The 24,978-nt window shown below is 41.0% G+C and overlaps 1 protein-coding gene across 1 annotated transcript in view; it reads right to left on the bottom strand.

Annotated features, from left to right (window-relative positions):
- Positions 1–2,679: 2,679 nt before the first annotated feature.
- Positions 2,680–24,978, bottom strand: part of nt5dc1 (5'-nucleotidase domain containing 1) — a 72,233-nt gene continuing 49,934 nt past the window's right edge. Inside the window, exons 9-13 of the mRNA XM_046061064.1 lie at positions 19,946–20,067; positions 11,303–11,476; positions 9,152–9,320; positions 4,949–5,042; positions 2,680–4,861 (exon numbers count right to left, since the gene is read on the bottom strand). Coding sequence (XP_045917020.1) covers positions 4,831–4,861; positions 4,949–5,042; positions 9,152–9,320; positions 11,303–11,476; positions 19,946–20,067 — 590 coding nt within the window. The 3' untranslated portion in view covers positions 2,680–4,830. The remainder of the gene's footprint in view (positions 4,862–4,948; positions 5,043–9,151; positions 9,321–11,302; positions 11,477–19,945; positions 20,068–24,978) is intronic.

Consider the following 24,978-nt stretch of genomic DNA (forward strand, 5'->3'; position numbering starts at 1 on the left):
AACTACATTATCTAGCTAGTAGCAAGAAAGCAATGAACGTTAGCTTGCTTTACCGCGCTAACATGTTGGTTTCACACAAAATGACACGTAACTTTACTGTTTTACAACAAAATGCGACTTTCTTGACTTGCAAAATTCTATTTTAAATTGACCAACATCATATGTGTAATTCAGGGTTTAATTCTAACGGGATAAAAGATAAGTTGTTTCTTGCCATTGACTACCGTACACAACTTTTCCAAAATAAGGTCTCTCTGACTGAAGATACTTTGTTGTCTGACCAGTAGTTCCTGCAGAGGATGTCAAGTGTCATCCATAATTTTGAGTAGTTTGCTGTAGGGCTGTGCTAATTTGTTGGGTAGTTTAATGTATGGCAATGCATCATATTATATTTGGTCATCACATGTTTGTAGCATCGCTGTAGTGTGAGAACATCTAAAATCTCTAAAACGTCAACTATTCTTAAGCTCAGAAAAACAGCCCTGTTTCCAAGTCAGTTTTAATAGTTTATTTACATAAGAAGTAGGATCATTTCCCCAGCCTTACATTACAATACACTTCATCCTTCAGTTTATCAGAAATAAATCTAATTCAGAATCACCACATTTGGAGATACATGGTTTTCACTGGACAGGAAAGGTATGAAAAATTGTAATCTAAAAAGTAACTAGTGATAAAAGTACAAACTACAATATACTCCTGTAAAGCACAAGTACCTCTTTTTTTTTTTACAAAAAAAAAGACAGTACTTGAGTATGTTCTACCACTGTTAAAGGGTAATTGCAGGTCACTGACAATATTTGTGTTCTGTTGTTTTGGAGACATATCCAAAATCCTTAAACCCGGACATGTAACTTTTGTTAGAGGAACAATATGAAAAGTTTTATTTATAAGCAATAAACACACAGTTTCTCAATTCAGTACACAGGGGTTTAGCTGCTACAGCCTTACTTAGTCTGGCATTCAATTCAATTCAGTTTTATTTATATAGCGCCAAATCACAACAACAGTTATCTCACAGCGCTTTTCATAAAAGAGCAGGTCTAGACCGTACTCTGTGATGATATTTACAGAAACCCAACAGTTCCCACCAAGACCAAGCATTAGGTGACAGAGGCAAAAAGGAAGTTTTTCCATTTAAGAGGCAGAAACCTCGAGCAGAACCATGGCTCAGGGTGGGCGGCCATCTGCCTCCACCGGTTGGGGGTAAGAGAGAGAGGAACAGAGAAAGAGGGAGGGGGATGGAAGGAGAGAGAGAGGGGAGGGAGGCAGCCTACACAATATATACACAGAGGTACAAACAGTAAAGGTGATGTTGCTATAGACTAAATGAAAAATGGTACAGATATTTACAGTAGTGTTAATGATAACAATCGTAATGTTAGTGATTATAATAACAATAATAACAATAGGACTAGCAACAATAGTCGTTGCAGCAGAGGGTGTCGAGCAGGAACACGGGGGCAGCAGGTGACCCGCAACCACAGATCCAGACTCCACAGCTCCAGAGCCAGAAACACCTGCAGGCAGTCGAGTTAGTAACATCCATTAATGGGATGAGGTTGCATACAGAGGGAGAGAAAGAAGAGGAGAGAGGAGCCCAGTGCATTATGGGAAATCCCCCGGCAGTCTAGGCCTATAGCAGCATAACGAAGGGATGGTTCAAGACTCACCTGAGCCAGCCCTAACTATAAGCTTTGGCATGACCAGTAGGGCTAATGTTAGCTGAAGTTAGCATACTATAGATAGATATTGCTGTATAACTGACCTTGCTGCGTGAGCTTGCTAACTTTATGACTGTACTTGTGCTACTGTCACGGTGTTTCAGCATTTACTATTATCCCATAATTAGTACATGTGGCCACGGTGACCACTGTGCAAACATTTTGATTTTATATACCCTTTCACAGAACCAGAGTTGCTCAGGTTACATTATTTTCAACGCTATTGCGTCAGCCAAATATGTCAAAGTCACATATGTCCTTTCACATCTCCTGCAGTACATCCTCCCTTCATGAAGGTTCTAATGTTCAGTTTTTGTTGAATCTGTTTTAGAGGTGTCAATTCAACTTTATGGTCTTCCTGTAGGCTGGTTTGTTGCTATGTGGAATTATACCACAATCTGTCGCTAATATTTTGTCCACGCCATTGATATCAATAAATGTTGAGTTTATATATAAAGATTAATACTAATAATGAATCAACATGCACATCGCCAATATGCTGAATCCTCAAAAACAAGCAAACAAACCTCAACGATGGGCCTTCACTCCAGCTTTATGATTAATTCATGAACAGATGTTTCGGTCTGACAGCCTCCCTCAGTATGCAAACTGGCAACAGTGTGTCAACCAAGCATACAACATAAATTACATACATGGCAATAAAAATGAGTAGTCATGGGGTTGGTTACTTTGTTGCACTTAGAGCAGCAACGGCTAAATACAACAATGTAATCAAATGGTTGTGCAGTTTAGTTACGACTATACAGAAGATTGTTTATACCGGTTTCATAAATGTCTTCAAATGGTAATACAGTGGGTATGCAGGGGTCTTTTAACATCAATCCATGTGTGAAGTCTGTATTATGTGTGTGTGAAAGTGTTTAAGTGTTTAATTCTGCTGTAAGCTCAGTGTCCAAGTAGCTGAATCTTGCAAAGAAGTGAAAAAGAGAAAATCTTATGTAAGAAAATTGTATAACATTTTATTTCATTGACAGCACTTCAACACAAAATTTAACTTTCCCTGTGTTTTCAAGAACTTGAGACCACAAATGAATCCAACATAAGGCAAATGAGCATGTCAGATTTTCCAGGTCAGATGAGAAAAGAAGAGTACAATCACAATCACACAGCTGTATGCATAAAACACTTGCACACACAGCACAAGTAATAATTCACTCTGGATGACCAATCTCACATACATGCTGACACCTGTATGCTGTTTACCATCAAAACATCTCTCTTCATTTGTGAGATGTTGGTCATCCTAAGAAACACTTCGACATTTGGGATGTCATCTTGTGTGATGACTTACTCAGAGCCAGATGGGAAGATTTACCTTTATCATCTTAGTGTCGCTAGCGATCTAGGATGTTTAGCCCAGCTTGGCACAAAGACTAATAGAAACCTAACTAGCAAACTTGCTAGCAGCTAGATGCTAGACTACCTTTTTAGACATTACTAAGTATTTGGTATGTCTCCGAAACTATAATTCACAGTGCGCAAGCGCAACAGGCCTACTTCATACTCCAGTGGGGGGTATTTAAATTTGTGGCGTGTAAAACAGTTTTACATCAAACTGCAACTTTCTTGACTTTAAAATGTATCTTTTAAATGGACAAACATATGTGTAATTCAGGGCACAATTCAAACGGGATCAAAATATTTGTTGTCCCTCGCCATTGACTACCGTACAATATTTTTCCAAAATAAGGTCCCATGGTGGTCCACTGGAAGGGGAGGGACTCAGGCTCTCTATTTTGGGCCCAATCCGAAACGGAACTGTAGGAAAAACAACCCTAACTTGACGTGTATAAATTGATTAGCAAAAATGAAGCCTAAGCTAGGTATTATACACGTTGACATGCAGACTCAAAACCTAAGAATGGGATGGGACTGCACCCGTACTTAGACAGAATATAATTTGCACATAGCACGACAGATGGTTCAGGTCGATGAACCAAGTGAAGTGAAGACCTCGGGTTTGCACACAGTCCTAACACTGCTGTCAGAAGTAACTACTGGAGCTGACTCTTGCATTTGTGATAAGTTTGCTAGCTATCAAAATTTGGAGTTGTTGAAAGTTGTATTGTTCCATGTTGTACTGAGGCTAACAATTGTGCTGTGGTCCAGTCTTAGTGCTAAGCTAGGCTAAACCCTTTGCAGGTTGGCCTGGATGTACAGAGATACCCTGATATCAATCTACTCTTGTAAGCAATGAGCAAACCTACACAGATTTTTCCCAAACTGAGTGTTCCTTAAGTATTATGGCACAACTTATCTATGCACACCGACAAAATAACCATTCAGAAGTCGGTTAAAGCATATCTCAAACTGGCACTGCATATGAATGAAGCACGAGTAGTCCACATTTTTACACAATCAATCAAAGAGCACATGTCACTGTTGCACCAAAAATAATACAGAGAACATCTAGCACAATCTTCATCATCCACTATTATTATTGTTTTCCAAAGTTATGTTTTTTTGAAACAGCCAACACAAAGGACAGCATTGTGCCAGTCTCTTAGCAACAATGACCTGAAGATTAACACCATCAACAAAACTGAAATCAGGGAAACATTAGACCTTAAAGTTAAGGTTACTAAAATGCATACAGTAAAAGTATATTTGAAAAAAGTAGACTACACAATAACAGTGTTATACTGAATACTGACACAATGATTCCGACTGATCTTTAGGGAGAAACACACTGGTCATCTGGGTACTGCTTAGGGTTCTTGAGGTAATCACTTCAGGGATAAACAGACAGTAAAGTGTTCATTTTATTTCGGAAAAATTAGAAGATATCGGATTTTTAAACAATCTACCATAGAAACCAATAGGGAGCTCACAATAAAAACAATTAAAACACTACATTTCCTATTATTACTGTATGCAGACACACACACACACACACACACACACACACTCTCACACACTTATTTTGTCGTATTTCCATGTGTACAGTACACTAAACCACGAAACAACGTTCAAATGTAGGCATTATTACACAGATACTGTGGCTTACATTCACATAGTTTCTCTGAATGGGTGAGGAGTGTATGCTTCCTGTGCTCCACAGATGGCGGTGGGGTCAGGTGGGAAACTACAGGCAAAAAGGGAGGCACATTCCTCTCCTGAGGCAGAGGAGTAAGGGAGGACTTTTTTTTTAAAAACGTTTCCCTTTTTAATTTATTTTTATTTTTTATGACAGACTCTCACACCTCTTCAGCAAAGAATCCGGGGGCCTGGGGTAGTAGCCGGTGGTGCAGGGCTTGTCGGGAGAAAACCTGGGGAACTTGTAATCCAAAGGGAGATCTAGAACGAGAAAAATCAAACAGTAAAGTCACCTGCAAGTTAACCAGTGCTTGTACCAGGTACATTTACTGCACCACAGTTGCAGCTGCAACAATACAGATTTATCAGTGGAAAAGCACATAGTTATAAACAACAGGCAGTAATCACTAAAGCCGATGATACACGGAGCAACTTTTAGAGCAATCGTGCAGGGCAATGTTGCCGTCAATGGCAATGAGTAAAGATTACTACCGTGATCAAAAAACAATCGTAATTACAGGCCTGCAAACTCAATTTTAACATATAAATGAAACATTCTGGTCCACTTCGAGATTAACATTAAAGAAAAAAGATTCAGTTTTGGCTTTAAAAGAAAAATAAAATTAATTTGTTCACAGTATAGCTGCTGTGGGTATCTCACAAAAGGCCAAAAGAACATTCTTCATCCATCCTCTGCAGACAGCTCATTCTTTATTATGTTTAAGTGCATAATTTATTCTTTCTTTTGGCCTAGACCAGGATTTTAAGTTCTCATTATCAAAAGGTGTGTCTTCTGAGACAGCAGAGAGTGGCCAGTCAAGAAATGAGGTTCCTTTAGGTATATTTATTAATAAATGATATTTACTTAATTATTCAGTAAAACTATATGTTATTGTGACTTGGCCACTGACAGGTAACATGGAAAATGTAAGCCAAGAGTGTGAAACACTGTCACTGTTTCTGCACCACAGTCCATTATAAATCACACATTTGATAAAGTTTATACAATCACTGAGAAGGGAAACACGTTCATCCTCTCTGTGATTATGGACCCTCAAACAAATATGAATAAATAAATACTTTGATAGCAGTGCTTAAATAGATCTCAGTCATGACAGCAACTGAGAAACATTTGCGGCAGAATCCGTTTGTTTAAGAGAGAAAAAAAAGTTGTGCCGGGGTCGGATCGATGGAATTCAACATTGTGATGAGTGTCTGAATACTACCAGAAGTAGAACAAGAAGAATGTAGTGACGAAACGCGTTCTGTAGCGCTGTTTGTCGGTTTTCAGCTACTGTAGCAACATGACAATGCAAAGTGGTGACTGGGGGGGCAGCGGTTATGCACACATAATTGTTTTTTTATATAAAGTCTTTGTAGACCACTGAAAACATTATTATGGATCTTATATTGCATTTCTGTCGATAGATCCTCAGAAATATTACACACTGGACCTTTACATTCTGCACCGGGAAATATACAATTTCCACGACAAACATCAATAGTGACAATCTTGTCACTGTCAGCAAGAAATCCAAGACATCAAAATGGAGATTTCCTGCCAACCACACCTACACCTGACCTTTGAGGGAAGTACTAGACAAACTCAACATTGCAACAACAGCACACAAAAGTGAAAGCAGACAAACACGGTTAGGGGGTACTAGGACAATTTCACCCAAATTCAGACTCAACCAAATGATCCCAGTGTGAAAAAAGCTCTAAGCACATTGTTATATGAATACTGGTACCATTTTCCCAGGAAATACTCTGCAGCAGTAGTGGTTAAGAGTTCATTCTAACTTTGGCTCCACATCTGTGTCTGGTTCAGTCCCTTCAGTTAAATTTTCTTGTGAATGTTTCTATGTTGAGAGAATGTTTGATGTGGGAATAGAGATTTTTAACAGCTGAAACGTTAACAATGGATAGTTTTTTCCCCTGTTTTTTCCCCAGTTTAATTCTCAGTCATGTTCTATGTACCGTATGTGTGGTAGGTGAGCCTGTTATAGGAATACCTGGAGATATTTACCGCCATTTTGAATTTTCTCCAGTTCAGTTTTCTCCCCCTACAAATTGTGAGCAATCTGCACCAAAATTTTCACATAGCAAATCCGGACAAATTCAGAATGTTTCCGGATTTTTTATATTCCATACGGTTTTGAAATGATACATTTTTAAACCCGTGTCTTTAAGGTAAATTTTACATAAAGTCATAAATCAAAATTGGCGTAAGATATTGTAAATTAGTTTTGTGTGTTCTAATGCTAGGTCAGAGCAAAGTCCTAAGATATTCTCGCACTAGGGGGTTCAATTCATTGTATATAGATTGGTCATGATTGGCGAAAAGTGGAGTGGTTTATGAGATGGTGAGTGTGCAGTGATATTCAGTACCTTGCTGTAATTTCTACGGTATGCACATTTTGTTTTCTGCTCAGTGTTGGATAAAACGTCACCAAAATATTTTACAATACCCTGAAACACAGCAGAATGATGCGTGATTTTTTTCAGAATTTTATCTCCAACATTTTGACTGTTTTAAGAGTTTAAACAGACAAAGTACTAGTTTTGCACATGTGATGTCATTTCCTCTTGTTTAAAGGTGAGCGGAAACCATGTCTCCCCATTGATGCGGTCAGTAAGGTAACTTCCCTGGGGATATGAGGGTCCAGGGTTAAAATCCCAAGATGGCCAAGTCCTACTTGCCAAATTTGTAGCAATTCAAGTTTTCCAGTACTTAATTAGGTCATATGAAGTTGAAAGTTGCCTATTGCAACTCTGTGAACATTTCTTCTTCTTCTTCTTATTTTTCTCTGCTAAAAGTAAAAAACTAAGAATTAGAGACACCAAAATTAGCAGGTGGACTGAAAATTCCACCCACTATTGTCCACCCATTTCCACCCACTACACCCACTGCTATTGTCAAGTTTATGTTTCCGCAGTTATCAGTTAACAGTTTGGCTTAGAGTCAAAATTCATAATTTTTAGCAATTCCCCCCCCACCCAATTTTCTAAAAGCCTATTTTCATCTCTCATCAGTCGCAAAGCTCAGAAAGGATAATTTACAGACTTTACTGATCTGAAGTTGTTAAAGTAATTTTAATATATCAGTGAGTTTCAGTTATACAAGGCAATTTACACTCACCGGCCACTTTAGTAGGTACACCTGTTCAATTGCTTGTTAACACAAATAACTAATTAACCAATCACATGGCAGTAAGTCAGTGCATTCAGGCATGTATCAGAATGGGGAAGAAAGGGGATTTAAGTGACTTTGAACGTGGGATGGTTGTTGGTGCCAGACGGGCTGCTCTGACTATTTCAGAAACTGCTGATGTGCTGGGATTTTCCACACATAGCCATCTCTAGGCTTTACAGAGAAAAAGTCTGATAAAGAGAAAATATCCATTCTACAATTCACACAGGCTCATCAAAACTGGACAATAAATGATTGGAAAAACATTGCCTGGTCTGATTAGTCTTGATTTCAGTTGCGACATTCAGATAGTGGGGTCATAATTTGGTGTAAACAACATGAAAGCGTGTATCTATCCTGCCTTGTATCAACGGTTCAGGGGGCTGGTGGTGGTGGTGTAATGGTGTGGGGGATATTTTCTCGGCACACTTTGGGCCCCTTAGTACCAACTGAGCATCGTTTAAACCCGACAGCCTGCCTGAGTATTCCTGCTGACCACGTCCATCCCTTTGTGATCACAGTGTATCATGTCAAAAAGCTCAAATCATCTCAAAGTGGTTTCTTGAACATGACAGTGAGTTCACTGGACTCCAACGGCCTCCACAGTCACCAGATCTCAGTCCAATAGAGCCCCTTTGGGATTTGTTGGAACGGGAGATTCACATCATGGATGCAGCTGACAAATCTGCAGCAACTGCGTGATGCGGTCACGTCAATATGGACCAAAATCTCTGAGGAATGTTTCCAAGACCTTGTTGAAAGTATGTCACGAGGAATTAAGGCAGTTCTGAAGGCAAAAGGGTACTAGCAAAGTACCTAATAAAGTGGCCGGTGAGTGTATTTCTTTCAAAATATCACGTAGTCGTGTGAAACACGTCTTTACTGAAGGTCATAAGCTACATGGAATGTTTCTGAAAGCAGATTTATATATCTTAACAAAGCATCAGCATGCAGTGATGACCACGATTAATTATTGTAAAGAAAATCAAGGGCTTTGCTTCTTGTCAAGCATCCAAATGCTCGTAGTCTGCTTGGACCCTGTCATTGCAGCTTGTGGCTAGATTGTTATTATTATTCATTTCATTATTATATGGACCTGTTTTCTTTTCTCCATCAAACCATTGCAGATCTGTCACACTGTGCAACTTTGTTAAGCGTGTTGTCTACTTCCACATACCTGCTATGTGCTCCACACTAGGGATGGCCATGGTGCTGTATTTGTGAATGCAGTTACAGCACCAGGTCAGTTTCTGGTTCTCCTCATCCCCTCCTTCGCTTCTATGTACGTCGACAAAGTAGGAGCCCCACTGCTTGGACACAGCAGAGGGTGACTTCATGCCCTGCTCCTGTTGAGACAGTCAACACACAAACCAAACTATGTAACTGTGTGTAAAGATTCATTCTCAGACATGTGCAGACCTGATAAAAGGAGGTGGGAATTCTACGCTGCGCCCTGGGAATATAACAAGACTTCAAACAGGCTTTAACCCAAACAGGTTTGGGGGTTATTTTGACTACTCATAATCACTCATACAATATCACTAATAAACACTTCAGGCAGAAAGTGCTGCGACTGTCACAACAGGATGTGGTGTTAAGGATGTGATAAGATGCAAACCCCACAAACTGAAATGATAAACTAGTGCTTTGCACAGTATCAGCTAATGTCATTTGAAACTGTGCAGAGGAATCTGTGATCATCATGTTGTCGTGGAGATTTGTACGAAATATTTCTAAATATAACAGAACAAAGTAGGACGGCTTACGGTATTTCTGAAGATGTGGAATTAAAATCAGAATGCTGAGGAATCTGACCAAATTTAACCCAGATGACAGTTCTTGAGCAAAATGCACTGCTTATTTGTCTGCCTACAGTACCTCCTCTGCAGTGCATGTATGGGAATTAGAACACTGCAGTGTTACTGTCATGCACCATCAGTTGGGTATTTCAGATAGTGCTGATAAATGAAAAGCCACAGGAAGAGGAAGTCATGTTTCTCATCACTATTAAAATTTAATCTGTGTCAGTAATGTTGTTCTAGTTTAGTTACTGCACTGCGGTTCAGACTGTGGGCCCTGCACAACGCTTCACGTGGTGAAGCGTTGTGCAGGGCTTGTACTACAGAGATACTCAGCACATGATTTTTTAGCTTTTCCAAAATCAAAACACAAGAGCAAAGGGGTAAGAAATGGGTTAAGCAGTGCGTTTATCATATTCACATCCATTTCCCACTGCTTATCCGGGGCTGGATCGCGGAGGCAGCAGGCCAAGCAAGGTAGTCCAGAGATCCCTCTCCCCAGCAACGTTTTCCTTGGGGATCCAAAGGATTTTGATGTTCCCAAACTATAAGAAATACCAGTTGGACATGCTCAGAATTGGAAAACCTCCAAAGGGAGCCGCCTAGGAGGCAAACTAATCAGATGGCTGAACCAGTTCAACTGACTCCTTTCAACATGAAAAAGCAGTGGCTCAGGGTTTCGACAGAGCACAACAGCCTTTGTTAGTCCTCTATATTATGGGGGAAAAAAAGAGGCCTGCTCCTGGTCCTGGTGTTTCTTGCCAAAAGTTGTGCTGACTGCTCACTTTCTAACTTATCAGGAACATCCTGATGGTTAAAATCACTCAAAATCACTATTACATTGTCGGACTCGTACTGAATAGTTCAAACAAAAGGATCAAAGTTGATGCAGCAGATACTATCTTATTTATTTCACAGCCTCTTCTTCCTTGTCAAAACCTGGTACTACATTACACACAATGCAACTTTGATGCTAGTAGAAGTTAATGAAGCCTCCAGCAGAGATGAGGATCAGGCTACAGAGGTCTGATAAGCCCAGTTCTTTATAAATCCACTCCTCCTGATTTTAGTCTTCAGCCCCATCTGACGCTGTCTCCAGTGACATTACTTGAGGACATGCAGCACAGCTCCCTCTGGAGCCACAAAAGGCTTTATACAACTTTTTTTCACATATGCAGTAGTACTCCTGTAAAAAGACTTGTGTAAATCAGCAGATGTCTGCTGTAATGTGTCATTTCTACATGCTGGAAGTTAAATGGCTGATATGTTGCACATACTGCCTTCTAGCACATCTATAACATAAACTTGTGGCAACATGCTTGATTTTACATGTTTCTTCATCACATGTGACAGTGTCAAAACTTACCCATGATGCTTTTAGGGAGCCAAAACACATAAAAATTTACAGGCACGGATCAAGTAACACAAAGGGTATGGTGGCATTAGGCCAGAGGAAGGGGGAAGGGGCTCACAGAGTTGGGGGCGGGGGAACGGCTACTAAACGGAAACAGCTGCTTCGGTGAACGTACCTCAAACTTTCCCTTTTTCTCCAGAGGCTCCACTTGGGCCTCATTTGACATCGCCGCGTCACTCTTCGGGACACCCTCCCCCTCCATTTCCTCCACGATCATCACTGTCTCCCACTTCCCAAAACTGCTGGCAGGGAACATGTCCGACCGCATGCTATCTCCAAAATACACTACCTGCAGGGTGAAGGGAAAAAAGAAGGTGACTGCGAGACAGCTTGATTACTTTCAATGGTTACAAAATAGTTTAAGTGCTGTGGTAAAGGTGCACTTCTCTTAGCAGCAGTCAAAGTCAGCTGGGAAATCTCTTATGGACCCCCAGGGTGAACTAGTCCAGACACGGGAGTCTGCAAAACTCATCACAACACCTTTGACCATCGCTTGACCATCTCTTTTGTCCTCTACGTCTGGAAAGAAAAGCAAGCTGAGGCGCGCTTTACTGAGCAGCCCTAAACAGAAATGCAGGCGCACGCAGCTCAAAGCTTCAAATGCAATTTCAACAACCATGTATTTATATTCCGGTCAAATGGGAGAGGAAATGGAGAATGCAGGAGATTAAAATGACAAGACACAGACGTCTGCTGAAACTCTGAACACAGGAAGGAGGCTTTACAGTAGGAAGAGGCTAAAAAGTGAAAGACCAGAGCCCAGTTCACAGGAATACTGGAAAATTAAGATTTATCTATTTAAGTATAATGCTTAGATATGTGTCCATGTGTAAGTGCAAGGGATCATTAAACGAGTTGGCTGTTGACATGTATCATTACTGGCATGACTTCACTGGTGTACCTGAAAAAAGCAGGATCATTCTGGGGGTCAGCAGCATTCAGTATTTTTGCATTAAGAATGGATGTCATGATTCGTCAAGCGCAGACACAAGAAAACAAGGGATTTGGACCCAAAGGACAGAGGGACACCAGGCAGGGCAGATACAGTTTGTAGAGTTTATTTAGAATAAAACGAAAGGTGAACAGGCATATGCAATGTCGAGGCAGGCTGGAGTCCAAAACAGGTAAGCAGGGTAGTGTCTGGGGAACTAAAGAATAGGGCAGGTGATCAAAGTCCAAGTCTATCCGGGTGGGTGGAGGGGGTTTGTAGGAGGGATTCAGTGTCCAGGGAGCTGAGTAGCGGAGATTAAGTGTTCACTGATGGATGACCAGAGGGCTGGACAGGGGCAGAGCAGAAGTCCTCAGGCGTATGGCAGGACAGATCCGGAGCTAGGGACTTCAGAAGGGTGGCCGGGGGCAGGACTAAAGCGGAGCTGGAGACCTCAGGCAGCCTTGAGGAGACAGGGAAGGCGGTAACTCTGGAGACTGGCGGCGAAGTGACTGGAGATTAGGACCGGAGTCTGATGGCTAGAGTGCGGGAACAGAGGCACTCTAGCCCTCAACAGCAGGAGGGGGTGGGGGGAGCTAAAAGAGGCTAGAATGTCTGTAAAGCTGAGGGGAACTGCAGAGTGATAATTCTCTGTGGGTACATCACAACGAGTGACTCACATCACATAACAACAATCTCATATTCAGGTTGTAGCTTGAGGCTGAAAATTGTAATATTTCTGTTTTTTTCCCCAACAAAAGTCAATATCCCATCCTAATGAAATCTGAAGAGCTGAACCCTGCATTCAGGCTAACGTATGTGTGTGCAACTCAGCTGTCACGTTCTTTATCACCAGGTGAAATCTTTAGGACTTAGAACTTTTCACACCGCAACTGTTAAACACAAGTAGGGACGACACTCTGCCTGTTTGTGTGCATATGTGCGTGTGAGACTTAACTAAATCAAACCTCTCTACAGCAGTCAGGAGACCATAAAGAGGATGTCTGCGTCTCCCCCCTTCCCCTCAAAGAGCTGTCCTGTGTCTCAGGCTGGCCTTTCCACATGTAAACAAACTGATGGGCTAAAAAGGGGCTTCTGCGGGCCAGGCCTATGGGGCGGAGGCTGCAGGAATCCCTATTCCACCAGACTTTCCTTAAAGTGCCCACAGCTGGTCTTCGTCCCCCAGTGGACCTCTCATTGCGCAACACAGCTGCCAGAGTCATGGGATCACTATGAATATTTACAGAGGCCAAGGATTCCAGCGCAGTGGCAACATATTATAGAAGAGATTCACTGTGGACGGATGCAGAAACTTTAGCCTGAACCAGACTGAGCTCTGCATGAGAGTAAGCACCACAGGGTGTGAATCAAAATGCAGACACTTCTCTTTTACTTCAAAACATATCCACACAGGAAGACACTCTTTATTGGTTGTGAATGTGCCCCCCCTCCACGTTTCCTTGCTTAGTTTTACTCAATTCCTGGATACCTATGGGATCGTGGTTATGTTATCTGATCCCAAAGAAACTTAATAATTGAGCCAAGATAGCCTAATATTGCTGTTTTACATAACTTCAAACACCATTTACATTAAAAAAAGAGTTCCCCAACACTACTGTATCTCTGAATGTTTTCATTAACCAAATCACCAATTCTATGTGATGTTCTTTTGATAACTAATGTAATTCAGTCAGGACATCTTTCATCAAAGAACCAGCTCTGTTCTGCGAGTGCACACCTCTCTGACCTTCCACGTGCCTGCATGGAAGCCCGAGGCAGAGAGCAGCAGTAAAGACCCCCCCCACCACCTGAAAGGAAGAGCTGGGGTGGCGGTGGGTTACAAGCTGCCTGAGGAAGCAGCAAAGGGAAGGCAGGTTACGGCAGCTTAAATAAGGCACCTTGTATGGAATGAATGCTAAGAGAGGAATCAGCTGAGATGTCAGCTATTGTGGTTTGCTTTCAGACGGCTGTTTTCAAATGATGTGCTGCCATTGTGAGCTGAGCTTCACTTGGTTGCCTGCCTCAACTAACGCTACGCTTGATTGACTAATTTAGTATTGTTTCATGGGTAAGGGATTCCACCAAGAATCACACCAGATTTTTTTTGGCACGGGCCGATAACGAGCTGGGACTAGTACTGAATGTAACACGGGACTGTGGCGGCGGAAAACAGACTGAGAGTCGCTGCAAAGTAAACGGCGACATGCACAGTACAAGTGTAGGCTATAGTGTTATTTGCATGGTCAGAATATTTTAATAAAAATACCAAGTCAAAAACTTTGTCAGTAGCGTCGTGTGTCTGCTTTGCATGACTTATGAGACCCAATCAGAGAGCCATGCATGAACGTGTCATCGTATCTTAAGTCCTCTGTTTTGCCCGTCTTCATTAAAACAGCCTCAGGAGTTTCAAAACAAAAACGAGGTCGGTAGTGTTTTCAAACTTCTCCGTTTTAGGTCTTCGTTTTCGCCGTTTTAGTCTGGACGGGAGGTGCAAACATAGCAAAAGGTCTCCGTTTTAAAACGAAAATGCACTAGTGTGGATTGGGCCTGAGCCTCCCCTCTTAAACTGTTTGGAGCACCCCTGGAGAGGCCCTCCTCACATAATCTCTGGCATAGAGCACTCTGTCGATTTTCAAAATAAAACACCCAGGGCAGACTCTCAATCGTATCTCAACAATAAACACAATGAAAAGAGACAAAAAAGAAACAATTTCACTATGCAGCCTATGTATTCACGGTAGAAGCACATAAATCAAGGAAAAATCAACAAAATCTGAGCAAGTTCTGAAACGTTCTTGGTGGGGTATGAAACTGTGCTGAGGCCAGAACATGCCGTCATAGAGCCATGCCTGCTGGAATCAAGGAGGAGAAAATGTTATCAAAACTTTTCCAGGTAGGGTTGGGAACCAAATAGTGGACATGGCAAAGTGCAAAGCATTTAAAGCACCGGCGGCGGTGATCTGAAAGAATGTTCAGTGTTTGATGTCTTGTGGTTTCCAAGCCCGAGTCTGTCATGAGCCAGCACTGGCACCTGCAGTAGAGCCAGAAATACCAAGCTCGGCACATGGTTCTCTTTGGCAATAATGGTGAAGAAGACTTCACATGACACATAACTGACATATTGATAATAAGTTTAAATATTAATATTAACGATAATAACGATCTAAGCAGCTTAGAAGCAGCTAAAGCAATATCAAAATCAGAAGCTATGTGGTTGCAAATACCCCAGTAGTGTGTGATACCACTTTGAGAGGGGAAACTGTCTATGTCCTGTTTAGCACAATTCATACACAAGGGCAGTTGAATGTGCTTCACAGGGTAAAGCAAAAACAAAAAGTTATATTAAGTAATATAACTAAAGTAAAAGTAATATTTACAGTTTTAAAAAGAGCAAAAGTACAGATACAAGAGATTAAAGTAATATAAAATGAATGTTGTAACTCTTGGGACAGCCATTAGGCTAGTCCCAGATGTCCTAAGGGTTCTCGGAGGTTTTCAGAGATATATTTGGGCCCAGAGCCTCAGAGTGATTTGTAGACAAACAGCAAGATTTTAAAGTCAATTCTCTGAGTGACTGGTAGCCAGTGTAATGGTTTTCGTCAGGACCCTGGCAGCGGTGTTCTGAATCTGTTGCAGTTTCTAATGTACTGTATTTATTTCAGCCAAGTGGTTACCCCACTTGTCAGGCTGCCATTGTAAATAAGAATTTGTTCTTAATGACTTGCCTGTAAAAATAAAGAATAAAAAAAAAGAAGAGTTTATGAAGAGCCTTTTTTGAAAGCTAGTATAGATAGAAATGTAGTAGAATTTAGTACTAAGAAGGTGTTTGAATTTATATCAGTCACACAGAAACTCCCCTATTTACAGGGAGAAATGCCCAAATGTCAAATAATTGCTGCAAAATATGTCTCCTCATGCCATGAACTGAGGACAACCAGTGGAAACTCAGACTGATAAATAATTGTACTAACTTTCAAATCATTATTATTTTGATTGCCTGATATTTTATTAATTGTTTTGTTTTTAATACATTTACGGTTTTATCTATTTATTTTATTTTAAATTTTAATTTATTTTTATTTTTTAACACACACACGCTTACTGTTTTATTTATTTATTTTAATATATTATTTTAATTTTCTAACACACACACACACACATGCTTACGGTTTTATTATTTATTTTATTATTTATTTATTTACTTTTGTTTTTAACATTTATTTTTACGGAATTTTTATATTTTATATATTTTTTAATTTATTTTTTTTATTAACACACACAAACTTTTACTTTTTTATTTACTTATGTAATGAAATGTATGAAATTAATTGTTTAATTTAATTGTTAATTGTTTATATTTAATTTATATGTAGCTTTAGCAATACTGTCATTATACATTCATGCCAAAAAAGCTGATTTGAATTGAATAAGGCAGATTTGGACCAGTTAATTTTACATGAGTGGGACAGTTTCTAAGATGTAAGGAAAGGAGGTAGGTGCTTTATCCACTATGACTAATCATCACTATACAGACAGATATGATGTATATATTTATGTATAGAAATATGATGTGGAAAGTTACAGGGGAATACATACTATATTTAAAATTTCCAGAAAGAGCTGCCCCACTGCATTATAAAAAGGTAAGGAATTCTGACCAGGAGATTTACCTTGTTTCCTCCCTGTAGGGGCTTTGTGTAGGTCATTTGAAGTGAAAGGTCTGACTAAATCCTCCGACTCCTCCAGAGAAAGGGAGCTCAGGCCATCCAGGAAGTACTTACATTTGTCACTGTCCAAATTAACTTTTGAGGTCTATATGGAATGCAGAGTGACTCTTTTTTTGTTGGTTTTTTTAAAACCTTTTCAGAAGATCAAATGTATGTATGTATTTAGAACATTTCTACAGTTTCAAAGCTAAAAGGTGACTGGAAACTTGAGGTTTTTATTAAGAAGTCATCCACCTGTTAAACAAAGTATTACCCACGTTTTCATTGGCTTGCTGAAAGAATGTCACAATCAGACATCAACTGCGAGAGCCCTGAATCCAGACCTGTCTGTTACTAATGTAAACAACACATCTCAGAATGATCAGGCCTGAACTGCCATGATCAAGACCCATCAGCTCCACCATGACCTCATCAGTTTCAGCCCTGTGCTGAAAGGGAATTGTTACCTTCCCTGAATGGCTCTATTCAGCCCACCAGCATTAGGTCCTGTCAGGTGAAAGTGGAGACAAGTGAAAACACTGAGTGCCTCAGGTCACCCCGGAGTAGTGTTTAAAGCAGCTATAAGTGCAGGTTGACACTAAATTCCACGAGAGCTTTCTCCACGTGGCTGGGGAACAGAGGGGGCATTGAGCAGCGGCCTGGGAGGAGGGAGAGGGACGTGGACAATGACGGGTACTGCTGGGCGGACTTCAGCTGGGCCGGTGGAGCTCTGCCTGTGACTGATCTGTCGCGTTTCCTTTTACTAGTTAGTCCTGTGGGATACTGCAGTACCTACAAGTTTTACTGTATTCTGAAATGTCACCGTTATCAGAAAAAGTACCTGCTAAAAGCTGTGGCATGGCTGGTAGCTGGATAAAAGTGAAGTAACATTCACTGGCAACTTCTTGTTTAAGTACACAGTACCACCCGAAAGTGGCACAGCAATGAATTTGTATGTATGTATGTTGATACACACATAACATACTGTATGTAATATGTAATATTTAAATTTAGAACACAATAAAGTACAATAAAAATGATTAAAACAATTGTCTGAATTTGGGTCTGGGTGAATGAAAACAGCAGCAAAAAGACAGTGTTGATTATATAGTCGGCATCTTAACCTAAATAACCCTCGACATCTCGGACACACTGTCCGCCAACTTTGACCACATTTGAGCGCCAAGCTTCAGTGATGTACACGCGAAGTCAGCCTCCCCTCGTCTTGTGTTCTGTCGACACGGAACATGGTCTGCCAGCCGAGCGCAATAGATTGATCTGGGATGTTGTGACAGAGCCAGGTCTCTGTAAGATGTGGGCCTGAGTCCCTTTTCATGCATCCCATTTTCCTGCGACTGGCCATTAGCCAGGAGCAGACTGGGTAGCGGAGGAGTCTTAAGTCCAGCTGGGTTAGCTTAGCTCTTATCCCGGCTCTCTTGCCTCTCTTCCTGGGGCGGTCACAGGAAGGATGATTTACCGTGTCCTACTGTAACTCGCTTTCAGGTTTGTTTGTGTCTGTAAATGGGCACTGTGCATTTCCATCCATGATTAATGGTGGACGATTATACCTTGTAAGACTTGATCTCAGACCTTGGGGTTAGAAGAAGAGGACTTTGGTGCAGGATTTAAAAGTATTACAAATGAGTTGTTTATATGGCTGTCAAATTAAACTCTAATCTTTGCATCATCTGGCAGACACAATTGTTTATTTTCACTTGAAAAAACAGTGGCTTAGATCAGTGGTTCTTAAATGTTTAGAAACTGGACTGCTACCACAAAAAGCCATACGCCTCGCCAAGTACCTTCTACTGGCTGTCTAATGTGAGGTTTTGTGGCTGGCTCATATTCAGACTGCTGAAGGGCGTCACTTGTGTTGTGTTTAAAATCAGTGCAGTCATAAGGGATCAGATTAAGGATAGGAAAATATAGTTAGCTCACGAGACGTGGAGATGCACCATATCGGTGTCACGAGAACAAGATGTGACGAGATAAAAGTATTTTCTGGAAATCCTTCATGCTGAAATATAATTGAACAGGGGGGTCGGGGGGTCCTCCCCCAGAAAATTTAGGACATTAAACACTTAATTTCCTATATTCTGGTGAATTTTCTGCATCAATTTCTGCCTTTCCTGCATCAAATTACGGTGGAAATGTTTTATTGATGTGAAGGGAAACACTAAATTGAGGTGACAGGTGACATTTTAAACTAAATATATTACAGAATATTATGCAGTAACGCTCTCCCTCTGTGTTGCTTTCAGATCTGTTTCTTCTGTAGATCAACTGCCCTGCTCCCTGCTCTTCCCTCCTCTTTTGTCATGTTCACAGGGAGAGAACAGAAAATTTGGTGGTTTTACATTTACATTACATTTTACAATCAGTAGCTTGTTTTCTCCAACTTAAATAAATAAACAAGTGCAACTAAACCTTTCTCAAAGCACTTTCATTTGTTATTTAACATTTGTTGTTGCAAGCTATTTTGAAAGCATTTGTTAAAATGCTTTAAAAAGTGTTGGGGACTCCGATGCCGACACGTTTCATCCTGTTGACGTTAGCCTACATTACATTCAGGTTGCTGCCACTGGTCTCCATAAATGAACAATTAGCTTAGCTAACATTATTGGTTAGTAACAGAAGGCTAGGGTATAGACTTGGCAACCTTACTGTTTCTGACAAGACAGTTAACATTGTAAGCTAGCTTACTTCTGTCTTACATCAGGCATACCTCCCGACAGACAGTTCGTCTTTTACTGTCCCCATGTGTTCAGCTGAACAGACATTAGGAGGCTCAGCCATTTGTAAAGTTGCAAAGTTCATGCTAGAGTGGACAGTAGATATAACTGGTAGGCTGGAGCTGGCTGCACTGTTTGGCCTGATGTATCAGTGAACTTGCCAGCATGTTGGCACACAGCAGTCCTGTCGACAGTTATGCCAAGGGCCACATTCCTCCTCCCCATCACACCAGTGTGAATCTCCCTGAGCTGATTTATCATGATGCCCTCATCTCTTTCAGCCTCTGCCAAAAACCAAAGTTGTAGTCAACCTCAAAGCGAGCCTAAGATGTTCAGCCAGACGTCCGGCTGCTGCTCACTCCAGTAATATAGGGTACGAGGTGGCGGCCTACCTTGGGCTCTGGTTTCCCCGTCATGGTCTTGAGCAGCTCGTGCAGGTGCGGCCAGTTTCCCTGGGAGTACCAGCCGGGTTTATCCAGCGACGGCAGCCCCTCGGCCTCCTCCACGTCGCTCACTGGAGGAGAGGAAACAGAATCAGACACCACAGTTTGACCAAACAGCCAGCTGCTACATGACCACACAGTCTCTGGTCCTCCGGCACCAAACCTCGTCAGCTAAACCTCACCACAGCACTCACCAGCAGGCCCACAAGGAAACAGAACAGCAGTGTGAACTATATGGACCCTTGATTCCCTCAGGGCCTCTCAAAAGGCAAATATCAGGGGTGGACATGATTAACATTAAAAAATACATTAAAAAACACAATAACATTTTTCCCGCCCTGCTCTAATCTTTTTATATCCAGAGAATTTCTGGATAATTTAACCTCTACAGGCCAATTAAAACTATTCAAATAAAAAAAGTAATGTTTTAGATAAACACTTGCATAACCTGCAAAATGGGGCCACAAATTGCACAGCTTCAGTCAATTTAAATGGTTGGAAACACAAACTAAAATAATTTAAACACAAAAACAGGGGAGTGCAACTGGTATTAATGTATTGTAATTTTAGGTACTGCTATTTTAATGGTACACCTTTCTTTCATTGTGTCTCTATTCCCCAGTCTTAATAAGCAGTGTTCATCAGATTTATGTACTACATTCATCCAAACTTCCGCGGTCAACAAAAGAGCCGAGAAAGCCCCCGAAAATATGCCATCCGGCACGGTAACATTAAAAGGGTAAAAAAGTAATGCTAGCATCTATGTGTTTAAATTCTGTCAGCAGGAATTATTAATTGATTAATGTAGGCTGTCAAACATGGAATTCTTCTGGGCAGCTGTGGCTTGGATGTAAAACTAATCAGAGGATAAGCTTTTCAATCCCTGGCTCCCCCCAGCCCGCATGTCAAAGTGTCCTTAGGCAAGATACCACTTTGATTCTGTGTGTTTACTTTATTCAGGGTGGTCACTCCCCGTGTCTGAGCTGTTGTTGATCCGTACTGTGTCCCAGCAGCCGTCACCTAATCTCGGCAGTGGAGGGAAAACCAGGCTGAGAGTGAAAGCAGAGCAGCGGGGACTGGTCCGTCCAGACCCAGCATTGCCCCTCTTGTCTCAACCGCACTATGCAGCACGTGTCAGCCAGGAACACTTCCAAAACCTCACATATACTCTCCAGAAATGTCGTAGACATGCATTCAGCCATGCAGAACACCCAGTCATTCTGAGCTCATGAATAATGACTGAGGGGTTTTCAACTGTTGGCTCCAAGTTTTATGTTTGCTCAGAAGAAAAATTGATTCACTGAGATAAATCCAGAAAGGTCCAGCTGAGAATGAAAATGTATTTATTTAAGTTAATGAAAAAAAGATGTATACACAAGACTAGAGTCTACAGCCATGATAGCTGAAGCCCCTGAAGCTGCGTGCTTTGAGCTAAATGCTAATGTCAGCATGCTAACATACAGTGAAAATGTAAATAATAATGTAAAATGCTGATTTTAGCAGGTAATGTTTACTACAGCTTCCACCTTAGGTTGGTGTGTTAGCATGCTAATTAGCACTAAACACGAAGGACAGCTGATGCTGATGGGAATGTCAGTAGCTTTGCAGATATTTGGACATAAAGCAAAGTGTTGGGCCAACTGAAAATGAAAATAACAACAACAACAAAACAAGAAACGCTGCCATCCATAGAGCCCTGCCGCTAATGTTTAGCTTCTAAATGGTAAACTTAATCCTGAAATTACCATGGTCATCAGCTAGTCTCTACCTTCGTCTGACTGCCTGTCCTGGGTAGGTAGTGTATACTTACACCTCGCCCCTACGCTGATGTTTATGTGTGAAAATGACTTGTGTCCATTGTGTTTCTATGTGGTTTTAGCAGAGAACTCTGCCCACAATGAAACCTCCTGAACAACGTTGTAACAACAGCTAAATCTTGCCTTCTTTGATTTACAGTTGGCAATGAGACAAAACTGCATCATGGGCAACATCCAGTAAGGAGAGGGTCAGACAGCCCAGCTAACATAAATCCAGGTTAATGACAACAGTTCTGCTGTATGATTGGTTATTTGATATGAGTGACTACAGAGAAAGTTAGACAACAGAACGCTGTCCTCTGAACTTCACTGAGCTACAGACACAGCAGGTTACTCTGCTGAGTAACAGCCTGTTACACCTCTGTTGAGTCTCTATCTACTCACCGTGGTCACCTAAGCTGAATTCACAACATAGCTGTTCTCAATAACATATTTTTTATTGCATTTCATAAATGCTTCTCTGTTAACCAGCAGTCATTCCTGAACTTCATCCTTATTTTATAATCGCATCATCATGTGACAAAATCAACATGTTGACAACAGGTTAGTGTCAGCCGCTCTGCTGTGGATCCGTCTATACTGATGAACAGTGAACCAGAGGTGAGTAGTTGTCTTAACTTTACTTTACTGGCCCCCCAGATGTCACTGGCACATGTCAAAATGTATACACTCACACTGAAAAGCTTCATTCTTTGAGTTTTAGTTTTTAACCGGCTTAGTGTGGACTAAACATGGTTAATACAAAGCCCCTTTACTGAGGGCAGAAAAACTATGAGAGTGATCTGTATGATGCCAATCCAATGGTGATGATTCTGTTGGTTAATCACCACAAGTGACCACTTTTACACAACACACTGGAACCATTGTTAAAAAGAAAAGTGACTTTAAATTGTACTTTCTATATAGCAACAAAAAATATTTTCATTTTGCCTTGTGTGACTTCATGTTGCAACATCTCAATGTGCAGAAAAAGTGAGGAGTCCTGCATATTTTCTAAAGATGGTGTATATGAAGAGCAGCTGACAGATTTAGTGTGAAGTATGCAATTTCCTGCTGAAAGACATCTGTGTTGTGTTGATCAGTCATCAGGAACACAGAAACAGATAAGCTGCTTTTCCCTGCAGGCTGACTTGCCCTTACATTGAAAAATATGTAGATGTTCAACAGGTTGCAGTCGGTTTTCCCTTCCACTGACCAGACGGGGCACTCAATGTGAATTATTACAGCTCTAAACCAGAGTTATCCAGTCAGGATTGTGTCCATATACAACTGTGCAGAACCATGACTCTACAGTATATAGCCTGCTGAAATGATCAAACGTCTACACAGAGAGAAGAGCTGTGGACTTTCAAGATCTCCATAGAAAACTGAGACAACTTCAGGCTTTTCAGGTGTTTCTGGTTCTGGAGATGTGGAGTCTGGAGCTGTGGTCCCTGTATTCCTGCTCGACACCCGTTGCTACAACTATCATTATCAGTACCATTTTTCATTTTCTGTCTGTACCACTACCACCTTTATGGTTCAGTTCAAGGTCTCTTCCTGTTAAAAGGGAGTTTTTCCTTGCCTGTGTCGCCAAGTTTTTGTTGTGTCTCTGTTAATGATTTTGCAAAGATTTCGGTCTAGATCTGCTCTATCTGAAAAGTGCAATGAGTTCACTTTTGTTATGAATTGGCACTATATAAATAAAACCGGATGCTAACACTGACAAGCCCTGAAGCTTTAACCATTGCGTGCTTTCTCTCTCTATTTTCTCGTGCTCACTCAAAATGCATGCATGCTGAGTAGTGTGGAGTAACGTTTGATCTGATGCGTGGACATAGGACCCAACTAGGGCTGACCCTTAATAGTCGAAGACACGATGCTTCGATGGGCGGAGCCTGATTCGATTGCCAATCTCACAGTCGAAGCTTCACAGCGAAAACAAGGATCACGCCATTTTGGCGAAATGGGGGTGCTCAACGTCTGATTTTACATAGAACTACTACTTTTCTCCCAATAAGTTAATATACAGCCTATTACAATATACATTTCAGTGTGTGAATAAATCCACAATTGTAACCCTAACCCTGGCTTGTCGGTGTGCATGTGTAGGTGTGTGGTGGCGGAAGAGGAACACTTGCTAAAGAGACAGAGCTCCAGCTTCACCGGTGTTATGCCGAGTTGTCCACACCTCGCGGGACTTTTGGATAATTTATCACCGTTGATGAACCACACAAAGAATATTATATCGTTTTTAAATACTTGAAATAGACCCGCGAGGAACCGCGACCTGCATGCAGTTGTCGGCAGCACGGAATGCACGCAAAACGAAAAGAAATGGGTCAACAAAAAGCCTCAGTTTTAGCTGGAAATTTACAGTGTAAGTTGAATGAATAGAGACTGCAGCTCTGCAGCTTCTTAAGATTAAAGTGGAGCCACCATGTATAAATTGTTACTAACTGGTGGCATGGAGCCTTTACATGGAAGGGCTAACCAGGAGACGCTCTTCAGTTGCATCTAGCATTTATGGGGTTTTATCCACACTACAGACAAAAGCCATGACATCACTGCCTCTGCAGCCTCAATTTGGACCATTCTTGTTTAACTCTTTCATTGGTGGGTCCCCCAATTATATGGGAGTGCAATACTAAATTGCTGGAGTGGCACTTTAATTTCCTTGTATGTTTTTATTTCAAAAGACAATAATAGTTTATTAAAAATTAAAATTAAACATATAATGACAACATTCTTAAATGGGGCGAAATTATTAATTATTAAAAATTATATTTTAATTAAAAAAACATCAGGGAAATACAAATATAGTCAATGTTGCCCGCATAAAAGGAATTATATATCATTTATTTATAATACTAGCAAGTGCTGTGAAGCCTTAAACTAATGAACAGCCTTTTAAATGCGGTATGCTTTCCATGGCTGTAATCTAGGAATCAATAAAGCACCTTCTTTGAAGTTGGTAATAGTTCCTCTGGACAGACGGAGGTCCTTAAGTTGACTAACTAGTATTTAAGAACAGCAGCAGTTTCAATGAAGATCCTTACTCTCACTGACAAAACCACAGTGTTCTACAGAGTACAGGCCACCACAGGTTCAAACTGAGGTTAAATATTCTATAAATATTGTGACAGAGATTGTGAAAGAACAGGGATGAGCACCTACACATGTGCC

The sequence above is a fragment of the Micropterus dolomieu genome, linkage group LG10 (assembly GCF_021292245.1).
Source record: "Micropterus dolomieu isolate WLL.071019.BEF.003 ecotype Adirondacks linkage group LG10, ASM2129224v1, whole genome shotgun sequence".
Taxonomy (NCBI): domain Eukaryota; kingdom Metazoa; phylum Chordata; class Actinopteri; order Centrarchiformes; family Centrarchidae; genus Micropterus; species Micropterus dolomieu.